The 12,126-nt window shown below is 33.6% G+C and overlaps 1 protein-coding gene across 3 annotated transcripts; it reads right to left on the bottom strand.

The window, feature by feature from the left end:
- Window positions 1-401: 401 nt before the first annotated feature.
- On the bottom strand, window positions 402-10,790 carry LOC106771601 (uncharacterized metal-dependent hydrolase YabD). 3 transcript variants are annotated; one of them, XM_022785770.1, is made up of 7 exons: window positions 10,518-10,790; window positions 10,346-10,427; window positions 6,680-6,730; window positions 5,229-5,329; window positions 1,560-1,713; window positions 1,247-1,465; window positions 402-707 (listed from the first exon to the last, which is right to left on the bottom strand). In XM_022785770.1, the coding sequence occupies exons 1-7, from the start codon at window positions 10,715-10,717 to the stop codon at window positions 678-680; spliced, it is 837 nt and encodes a 278-aa protein (XP_022641491.1). In that variant the 5' UTR covers window positions 10,718-10,790; the 3' UTR covers window positions 402-677. The 3 variants fall into 3 exon arrangements, with proteins under 3 accessions (XP_022641491.1, XP_014513094.1, XP_014513087.1); XM_014657601.2 differs by having other exon boundaries at window positions 403-735; XM_014657608.2 differs by lacking the exons at window positions 10,346-10,427; window positions 10,518-10,790 and adding an exon at window positions 9,543-9,574 and having other exon boundaries at window positions 402-735.
- Window positions 10,791-12,126: the final 1,336 nt, after the last annotated feature.

Raw genomic sequence — 12,126 nt, forward strand, 5'->3', positions numbered from 1 at the left:
TTCATAAAAATACTTTTTCTAAGTCTTGCCAGATGATTTGTCGATTACGTGAAATGTAGTATTATATTTATCTCAACGTAAATCAGCATAGGAACCCCAGCTGTGAACTTGAGAAAGCCGAACAGCTATTATAAGATATTTTTGTATTAAAGTTCCTGCTGGAATCTTACAAGCACATTTACAGTATAAAAAACTAATATAAATAAATTGCAAATTCGTTCTTGGAAAGTTTGATTGCAAGCTAACATAGTTGAAGACTAATTTAAACAGCATTCGTGTATCCTAAATTTCTTGATGACGCATTGAAATTTCACAAACACTTTAGGAGAGAAAGAATGATAATTATCTATGATACTTAACATCTCACTGCTTAAGTCATACATAGTTAATAGCTTTTATGATTCGAAATAGTAAAATTATTTCAAAACTTGGAACCTTGAATTTAGATATATTGAATGTAATAAACTCCGGCAGGCATACAGCGTATATATCATACACGTTAGCAAATTGTGGCTGTAATCTATCTGAGCTCGTACTTTGATGAAATCTAGTTGGGAACTTCCTAAAGCTAAAACTTTACAAGATAAGAATTGTTTCTTACAAGAACCTGTGTTTTGTCTACTTTAGAAGTACTTTGGAACCCTCGTAGGATAATAACCGGACTGCATTCTGGTAGCTTAATTCAGCAAGTTCTTCTTTCGTAATTTCTAGCATAGATGCAACGTAATCAAGTACCTGGGAGTATAATGAATTGAAAAATCTAAATCTAGCAAAACAGGTCCCAGTAAACATAAGAACATTCATTATATGCATTCTACAATACTTAAGATCCAGTACTTTATTACTGTTGATATTTCTTCACACTGATAGCAAATGTCCCTGCTCATTTAGTTTGAGGTCCGTCATTTTACTAACGCAATGTGAGAAAAGAAACCCTCGTACATGTAATAGAAAACTAAGATACAATCCTTTAAGAAATCTTTTTGTTGTTATTTAATCAAAGTTAAAATTAACCTCGGTAATATGCATAACATAATATAATTGAGATAGAATTTGAAAGTAACAAGGGAGGTCCGTACTTTATCCATGCATTCTAAATTACCAGAAAAATTTATTGTTGCTTTCCTCTTATAGTAAGCTCAGACTACGAAATTTTAGTGATCTTTAATTAAAAATAGTAACATATAAATCTCCATAGGAATCATATAACTAAAAACACAAGGTGACAGTTACTTGAGGTTCTTACATTATGAATATTTGCCGGATGATTGAGCATATCCTTTGGCAACTTCGACGCATTTGCAGAGACATGAGATGAGTTACCGAGGGAAGAAACAGAAGTTGAAGCATGAAGAAACTCTTCAGTGAGAGAAGTATCTCCTTCAACAAAATGAAGAGAATCTATGTTTGACATTGGTAGTGCATCAGGTGCATCTGTCTCCAACAAAATCCTATCAAAAGGGACCTAAATAGAATAGAAAATAAGAATGTCACTGTTTTCAAAATTCAGTACAAATTATAGTCAACATTAATCGTATATCAGAAATGATGAAAATCACCATCTTCAGCATTTTCTTTGCTTTATTTGCTTTTAGCGACATAAGGAACCCAGAGAAGGAAAAATAAGCACCAAGTTTGGAAAATTCAGGAACCATCTCTGCAGAACCTAGGTAAGAATGAAGAATAACCCCAGCAGGAAAAGGCCCCATAGACCTGGAAATATTGAAATTTTGGAGACAAAAAATTCAAAGATGCCACTTCACAATGGCATTCCGTTGAATTGATGTTTAAGATAATGAGAATATAAGTATCAAACCATGATAAAAAAATTGGCCAAATTATAAACATAACTTGTTGAAATTGCATAGCTTGGGATCTTGAGGGATGAAAAGAGATAAAAGAAAATGTAACACTGAACTGATATTATTGATCATAATCCTGACTAGGCTAATTATGGAAACAAATCATATGATAATATGAAGAAATATGCTAACTCCTAAGTGTAGGAAAATACTCTTATTTGTAACAACGTTTTTTGTTAGTCAGTTACAACAGTTACTATTAGACTGTTTTAATTGACCCTCATTATGACAATTTACTGTTCAGTTTTAACAGTCACTTTGGGAGAGTTATAACTGACCCTACCCTACTGAGCACTAAGTCTATATATATAGGGTTGTACCTCAGTATCAATTATCTTTCCATTTTCCCAATGGCATATTATAGATATATATTGTATAGGGGTTTGGCCTATCGCTATGTAATGCTTTGTATGATATGTTTACATGTATGTTTATATATGTTCCTCGATTTACTCATACAATGAATTATAAAATTTCTCCCAAAATGTACCCAGAGACAAAGGTTGTCAAATAGAGTTTACTTAAACTCATATAGTAAACTCAAATCATACTATGTAAGAGTTTACTTCAAATTAAAAAATATTAAAATATCTATAAATAATATAATAATTTAATTTTATATGATATTATAAATAACTTTTTAATATTCTTTTAATAAAGTATAATAATTATTAATTATCATATTGTATATTTTAAATATTTTTTATATTTTTCTAATATTGTATTATTTTATAATATCTTCTTATATAACACGAAAAGTTGTTGGACTTAAGTGCAGATCCAAACGGCTAGCATGGAATTTAGTGTCCTTTAGAATAGTTGAACTTGGGAGCTTGTCCCATTCTAGTTGGGAAATCTTTTATTGGTTGCTAGTGGGTTTTTCCTATCAAAGTTGGTCATAATAGTATTATTGACAGTCTCAAAACCCATCTTGTGGCCAAAGGTTAGATACAAAGTTTTATTTGAACTATGGTAATACTTTTTCTCACAAAGATGGTTTCTATTCACTTATTCATAGTCATGACTGCTTCAACAATAGTCTCTTTACCAACTGAATGTCAAAAATACTATTCTTAATGGAGATTGACGGGAAGAAAGTTACATGGGGCAACCTCAAGGTTTTATTGCTCGGGGGAGTCTTCTAGATTAGATATTTCTTGGGGATTGAGTTACCGCAATCAAATAATGATATTGTTATATCTCAAATAAAATATGCATTGGATGGTTTAGAGAAAACTAGGTTGATGAAGTCAAAATCTGTTGACACACTCATGTATCCCAATACCAAACTCCTACCTAATAGGGGGAGCCTCTCTTAGATTCTAAGAACTACATAAGATTAGTTGAAAAATTAAACTATCTTACTCTTACTCGTCCTAACATTTCCTTTAAGTCAATGTGGTTAGTTAATTTCTCAATTCTCCATCCGTGTATTAAAGCACGTTAAAGAAGCTCTTTGAAAAGTTTGTTATATGATCACAATAACCATGCTAATGTTATATGTTATTTAGATACTGACAAGGCAAGATCTGCTTCTAATAGAAGATCTATTGTCTGATAATCTGATTCTATTGAAGGCAACTTGATCTCTTGGAAGAGCAAGAGACAAAGTGTTATCACAAGATCTAGTGCAAAAGGAGAATATAGAGTTATGGTCTCAGCCACTTGTGAACTTGTTTAGGTTAAACAATTACTTATGGAGTTGCAATTTAGAGATGTCACTCAATGACATTTATATGTGATAACCAGGTTACTCTTCAAATTATCTCTAATCTTGTCTTTCATAAAAGACCAAGCACATTGAGATTGACTATCATTTTATTCGAGAAAAGATTATTCCAAAAGACATCAAAATCAAGTTTGTTAACTCAAGAGATCAGTTAGCAGATATTTTCACCAAGTCTTTACGAGGACCTAGAATTGATTATATTTGTAACAAGCTTGATACATGAGTTATACGCACCACCTTGGGGGAGTGTTAGATATTGTTAGTCACAATCTCTAACAATATCTTCTATTTACCATATTTATGTGTATTTGCCATATTTTCCTGTATTATTCTTCATTAGAAATATATTACCCTATGTGTATTTTACACACAAGAGGGAATAACCCTATACCTATATTTCACTATATTCAACAATTTCCATTCTCTCAAACGATCATTGTATATGTAGATGACATTGTTATCACAAGTAATGATAAGGACAATATAGTGCGACTAAAACAATATCTTCCTCAAAAGTTTCAAACGAAAGATCTTGGAAACTTAGATATTTCCTTGGTATAGAGGTTACAAATCCAAGAATGGTCTGGTCATATCCTAGAGAAAGTATGTTGTCAACATTCTGAAAGAAACATGGATGTGGACAAACCGATGGACTCAAATGTCAAAAACTAGTGCCTGACCACAGAGAATTGTATTTTGGTCCTAGGCAATACGACAAAGGTTAGTTAGTAGGCTAAATTATTTCAATGTGACTGGTTTTGACATCACCTTTGCAGTGAGAATAGTAAACTAATTTTTAAACTCTTCTTGTCAAGGCTATTAGGATGAAGTCATAAGGATCATACAGTATATTAAGTAGGCTCCTAGCAAAGGTTAAGGAAATACTCAAATTGTTGGGTATTCTAACACTAACTAGGCAAGGTCCCCAAATGCTAGATGCTCCACTTTAGGTTATTGTGTCTTGTTGCAAGTAAACTAATATTAAGAAAAGGTAAGAAACAAAATGTTGTGGAAAGATCAAGTGTAAAGATAGAATAAAAAGAATGACATTCGTCACTTATGAGCTCATGTGCTAAAATAACTCCTCAAAGAGCTCCAATTTGAAGAAAGGTCTCCAATGCACCTTATGTGACACCTAGACAACATTACACATTACCTCTAACCCTATCTTTCATGAGAGAACCGAACATATAAAGGTGGATTGTTATTTCAAAAGAAAAAAACTAGAGTCAAAAGATGGAGACAACACCACTAAATTTGTCAACTATAGTGAATAGTTGGCTCACATATTCACTAAGTCCCTAGGGACCAAAAGTCAATTATATTTGTAGCAAGCTGGAACATATATCCAGCTTGAGGGGAGTATTATAATTATAGAAATAAGGAGCAAATCCTATATAATCAAGAATATCTAGATTACATATGTACTACTAAGAATTGTTTTATTTATTCCTATATCATATTTTTATTCTTAGAGAATATCAAATCTCTTCTATTTATTATATTAATGTCTTTTTCTTAATATAAATAAAGTATTTGTGATCTCTTGGAAACAAGGTCCTTGATCAATCTTTCTCTCTTTCCTATAGTTTAACAAAAGCAATTGAACCTAAAGAAAGAAGAACAGATATTCATACTTCATTAGCTCAAAAAGATCACCGAAAGCACGAACACAATGAATAGATGCTGGCTTGTTCAACTCTTTTGCAAGTTCAAGCTGTTGCCTCAATACTTCAACCTGCACAGATGTCCCAATGCATTAGCAGCCAACAATCTAGCAACATTCTTCTGCAGAAAAGGACATCTTCCATCCTAGACGTGATTGATCAATGTGTTTCCTAAGTTAGATTTTAATGTTATTTTCTTTTCAGTAGCCCCACGTTTCCACAATTTCTTGAAGGCTACAACTCTATTTGATAAATCAAATGACATTCTTAACTTGAAGGACAGTAGAACCAAGTAAGCACCCTTACAAACCACAAATTTTGATAATGACTCCAAAATATATAATTAAAAGTTAATTGTAGTTTGATCCATTTTGAAACTTAAACACCATGCTTCATAGTCTGTTGAAAATTACTTCGTCCTTTAGACAGAAAAGCCTCGGATATTAACAAAAATGGCACCCACCATTAAGATTCCTAGATAAAACAACACAACACAAACTCGGGTTTCTTGAAAATTAATGCAGATATGTGAATGCCTATATGCCTCCGCATTAGTTATTATTACTACAAACGAGGCTTACTGAATTAGGTTTCATGAACAACAGCATCATATTGTACTACAATACGATACACGAGAGAATATCATTTAAAGTCTCTTTTCTCTCAATTCTCTCGTACATTGTTAGGATTAAAAGAGAAGGAAATTAACTTAATACCGAACAGTAAGGCAAGGGAAAGTTAAGGGCTGAATAGTGGTTGCAAGAGAAGAGGGAGTTACGGGCTGAACGGTGATTTCAAGGGAAGAGGGAGTTAAGGGCCGAACGGTAGTTGCAAGGAGAGAGGGAGTTAAGGACCGAATAGTGGTTGCAAGGAAAGAGGGAGTTAAGGACCAAATAGTGGTTGCAAGGGAAGAGGAAGTTAAGGACCGAACGGTGATTGCAAGGGAAGAGGGAGTTAAGAGCCGGTATCAAATCACTAATACCGAACGGTATAAAGCTGACTGTTTTCTCTTGTAGGAAAGGGCGCGGGTATGAGAAATTATAAATAGCTTTCCTGTAATTCTGTTCATTAGGTTATTTCTTTTGGGTAAAGACTCGGCATTCTTGCCAGTGGAGCAAGGGAGGCTTCCTTGGGATACTTACTTGTAATTTTGTTTTTCATACTTTCCAGAGTTAATAAAATACATATACATACATTTATCTTCTGTTAATCGACTGTTGAGGTGAGAAGAGAGTATAGATTAGGTTATCGTCATAAAGTAACCTAACATACACACCTACGACCCCATATTTAAAACACATTAGTTACATGCAGAATTACAGATACACATATATACTTATTGCTCCTCCGGAAGTTATTAGAGCTTCAAAATTAACAGAAAAATACACATATAGGCAAAAATTAAAATGACACCCTTAAACCTGCTCAGAAAAGTCAATTTTCCTTCCATGTGATCCTTTGTCCACGCCAATCTGAGGAAAAGTCAAAAGCTCAATAACATCAAATGGTAACTTAAAGATCAATGAAAACAAGAGTAAAGCAATTTTCTCCATAAATTTATTAAAAATGGTTGAACATGCATATCTATAAATAAACATTAAAGCTATAAAGTTGTATATATTCTGAATGTATTGTATGTCTAATGTAGACCACATAGTATGTATTTATAAAGTAATACAAAATTAATTATAATAAAAACACCTAATAATTAGGAATCAATCATCTTAATTTCCTAGATTATGAACGGTTAATTTCCCATAAATCTATAGTTGATTAAATTTTAACACTTCCCCTCAAGATGGAACTATATGTCATATGTACCAAGGTTGTTACAAATATACTTGTTAGATATATTGCCTTTTATGTTAATTAGGGAAACGTAGGCTTTTTCTATTGTTTGATATTGGTAGATATTGTTGATATTGATTTTAACAATATCTTCTATCTAGTCCACCATCAAATTCTCCTCTTTCACCTACACTTCAAGTTTATAATCAAAGACATTGTTCCCAACAACCACTAAGTGACTCAATTCAAGTGCAAACTCTGTCTCCTCTAGCTTCAACAAGTGAGTCTGACCTTCCAATTGCTCTTCGTAAAGGTATACGTTCTACCCGTAATCCTTCTCCACAATATACTACTTTGAGTTACTATAGATTATCTTCACCTTTTTATACTTGCCTTTTGTATATTTCTTCTATTTCCATTCCTAAATCTGTTGGTGGTGTCTAAGTTCATCCTTGTTGGTGCCAGGCCATGCTAGATGAACAAAGTGCTCATCAGAATAGTGGAACTTGGGAGCTTGTCCCATTACCATCTAGAAATTTGTTATTGGTTGCAGGTGGGTTTTTGATATCAAAGTTGGTCCCAATTGTACTATTGATCGCCACAAAGCTCGTCTTATGGCCATAGGTTACACACAAATTTTTGGATTGGATTTTAATGATACTTTTTCTCCAATAGCAAATATGGCTTTTGTCCGTTTATTTATAGCTATGGCTGCTCCTCAACAATGGCATATTTATCAACTACATTTCAAATATGTTTTCCTCAATGGAGATTTGCATGAAGAGATTTATATGAAACAACCTCTAGGGTTTATTATTCAGGGGGAGTCGTTTGGATTTGAATGTCGTCTTCAGAAATCTTTATATGGCTTGAAACAGTCTCTTAGGGCCTGGTTTGGCAAATTTAGCAGTGTGATTCAACAATTTGGTATGACTCAAAGTGAGCCAGATCATTCAATCTTTTACTGTCATTCGGGTGTTGGATATGTCTATTTCATAGTATATATTGATGACATTGATCTTACACGTAGTTACCACCATGACATCTCCCAAATGAAACAACACTTTTGCCACCATTTTCAAACCAAAGATCTTGGCAAACTCAAATTACTTCTTAGGTATTGAGATACCACAATCCAACGATGTTATTGTTATATCTCAAAGCAAGTATGCATTGGATAATTTGGAGGAAACTAGGTTGATGAATTCAAAACCTGTTGACACACCCATGATCCTAATACCAAACTCTTACCAAATCAAGGGGAGCCTATTTCAGATCCTGAGCAGCATAGAAGATTAGTTGGAAAATTGAATTATTTATAGATAGTTGTCCTGACATTTCCTTTGTAGTCAGTGTGGTGAGCCAATTTCTCAATTCCCCATATGAAGATTGTTAGAGTGCATTCATCCGTATATTAAAGTACATTAAAGGATCTCCTAGAAAGGTTTGTTATATGGTTCCAATAACCATACAAAATTTGTTTGTTACTCAGATGCTCATTGGATAAGATCTCCTTCTGATAGAAGATCTACTTCCAAATATTGTTTCTCCTTTGGTGGTAACTTGATCTCTTAGAAGAGCAAGAAACAAAATGTTGTAGCAAGATCTAGTGCAGAAGCAGAATATAAAGCTATGACCTCAGCCACTTGTAAACTTTTTTGGCTTAAGCAATTGCTTAGAGAGATACAGTTTGGAGATGTCACTCAAGTGACCCTTATATATGACAATTAGGTTGCTCTTCATATTAGTTATAATCATGTCTTTTATGAGAGGACCAAACACATTGAGATTGACTGTCATTTCATTCGAGAGAAGATTGTATCTAGAGATATCAAAACTGAGTTCATTAACTCAAGTGATCAGTTAACAAGGACCAAGAATTGATTATATTTATAATAAGCTCGGTACATATGATTTATATGCACCAGTTTAAGGGAGAATGTTAGATATCTTAGATATCTTATCTTTTATCTTTAGTTTATATGTTATTATTTCTTTCCTATCATTTGTATTATGGGCTTAGTCCATATTTTCTTTATTATAAATATATTATCATATATGTTTTTTCTACACAAGAGAGATTAATCTTATACCTAGTTTTTCACTATATTCAATATCTATAAAAAAATTATGAACCATTAAATCCTTCTTAACTTCATCACTTATAATCTATCTTGGTCTTCCTCTACCTATGATGCTTGTCCTGTTCTGCATCTTAAACTAATATAGTCTCTTTACTTTCAAAATATGACATTACTGTTTGAGACATCAGTGTTCCAGTATATTTTAAGACTAGAGGGTTCACAAAATCAATAGTCAAAGAAAATCAGAGAAAAAAATGGCAAAACTTCTAGCAGGAAACATGAAAAGAAAAAGCACATGGGATGAACCAATTAAAAGGTCAAGTCTCAAACATCAAATAATCAATGATAAAATGCTTCTTATCCATCAAAATATCTTGAAATTCTGTTTTAGTGTCTACAACAATTAAAATACCTTTTTAGTCTCCTTAGTTATCAAAAGTAACGTTGTTTAGTACTTCTCCCTTAGAAACCTGTTTGTGTCAAAATATAGTGATTGACAAGGTATTAAATCTTTACAAGAACTAAAACTAAATATATCAAACCCTTTTAGTCCCAACATACATCATTTTTAATTCTCTGTTAGGTTTCTTGATAGAAGAAACCAGAAGAACATAATTCACACAATCCAATTCGCTCAATGTATTTCTTAAAATTGATTTAGGACAACAACACAGCATGAACACAGTATTCCACCCACGGAATAAAATTAGACCATGTTTTTGGTTGTTCAGACCTGAAACGCCTTAATTAGATTTCCAAAGTTCTAGTTAGAGCCTCGGTTTGCCGATCTAACTCCGAATGATAAGCTGTGCTCATATTGAGCTTGGTATCCTGTAGTTGGTTGATGATCATAGTTGGTTGGTTCAATTGGGGAAACATGCTCAAGGGTGTTAAAAGGAGGTGGAGTTTAATGGATAGAGAGATCTATGTAGACTCAATTTAGAATAAAAGTAAAACAAATTAGAAGTGATAATCAGCAATAGTATAGTAGGAAAGTGATGCTTACAATTTTTCTAAAAGTAGAAGATAAATATTTTTTCTATAAACAATTCTGTCAGTATTATTATTATTATTATAATAATATATTTATAACCTGGTTGAACATGAGCTCCCACATAAATTCAATTCCTACTGATAGAAAAAACTAATAAAAAAGGGGGAGAGGTTCTGTTTCAGTTTCCATGCACCCCTTTTGTCATAGAACCATACAATTACCTCTCCAATTGCAGCAGATGGTGTAGAATCAAAATACTCTCTCAACGTTTTGAACCAACTGGGACTTCGTTCGTTCACATACCTGTAACCTCATAACATTAGACCTAAAACCCATAAACAGAATCCTAATTGAACTAACCCAGAAACAAAAACACAAACAATTGGACTTCACCATGGATGGAGTCCAAAGCAAGGTATGACGCAAGGGAATGTTTCGGCCATGTGCTTCACAGAGTGCCAATCCTGTTCACAGACCCCATTAACGACAAAGTACACAACGCCTGTGTCTTGTGTGGTTTTTATGATCTGCTGTGCCTTGCTGAAAATTCTGGGGTCCTGCAGGTGACAGTGGGCATCGAACAGTCTCATCATCTATTTCGCAATCTGAAAACCCTGTGTGAGGTAGGTTCACGGATCAGAATAAGGACAGAAGAGAAATGTGGTTGCAACGGTAAGGTGAAACTTTATATATATTGATGTACTTTTTTATTTTTTTAATAAAAATTTAAATACGATTTTAGTAATAATATAACGGATTAATATCATTTTAGTGTCCAAGTTTCATTTACTTTGTTATGAAATTCATTTTTAGATGTTTAATATCAACCTAATTTTTATAATTTATGTTTGAATTGGTTTTTTATGACGTCTTCTAAATCATTAATTACATATGAATGGTTTGTGGTGTAACATCCCAATAAATATTACTAAAGCTATAATTTATTTTATGAGTTAACATGAACAATAAAGGAGTATAATAGTGAATAAGCATAGAAGTATGAAATATACTTGGAATTTAAAACTGTAAAATCAGTAATATTGAATACAGCATTTACAAAATAGACCGAACGGTCTTGATTGCAGTTCGTTGACCTAACGGCCAACATCAAAAGGTTTCCTATACTGAACGCTTTTACAAAATACAAGGCAATGAAAACAACTATACTAAGGATCGGACGGTCCTGCATAACTTTCAGGCACGGACTCCACGGGTTGCTCAGCCTGCACAGCATTCTCCAGAGTGTCTTCCAAAGTAGCTTCCAAGGTATCCTCTGCTCATATCCCAAAAGGATGATCATTGCAATGAAGAGAATAATCGAACGGTCGGATACCGAACGGCAACATAGACAAGGACCACACAGATAAGGGTAAGCTTATATAAATTTAATTAATCAATTTCATCATACAAGAGAACATACAAACTCAAACCAATCAACAATTCATACATCATTTTTATACATGCATACTACATACCTTTAATCTTGACCGACCACTAAGACACTGTCCGAACTGTATGAACCTGTAGCTCGGTCGTCCCTAGCACCCGGTGTGGTGTAGTAGCTGCCTTTACTTATCAGCTACCACCCGAGGTTAGTCCTACAACGATCATCCAACCTTATGACCGCGGACCTCCTGTCATTCCCAAGCATGAGTAACCTCTCTCTATATGAGAAAGTGTCCTCACGGAATATCAGGATCAAGACGACACCAGAGTCATTCCCACGTTCATACTTTACTAATCATCACCAATTCATGAGACATTCCTCCAGTGGAATTCCCTTACTCAGCCAAATTCAATCAAGGTTCATTATCACTTCCAAACTGTAGGGATGTTAAGAAAAGGACCAGGTGAATCAAATATAGAATAAGAGATTGAGTAAGACAAGAAGGTTTGACCGGATGGTCCGGCAATGAACAGGACTAAATACCAAAGATTGAATTAATAGTGACCGAACGGTCTAACCAAAACGAGAAACTGTGTATCAAGAATTTAAATAAGT

Source organism: Vigna radiata, chromosome 1 (assembly GCF_000741045.1).
Source record: "Vigna radiata var. radiata cultivar VC1973A chromosome 1, Vradiata_ver6, whole genome shotgun sequence".
In the NCBI taxonomy this organism is placed as follows: Eukaryota; Viridiplantae; Streptophyta; class Magnoliopsida; order Fabales; family Fabaceae; genus Vigna; species Vigna radiata.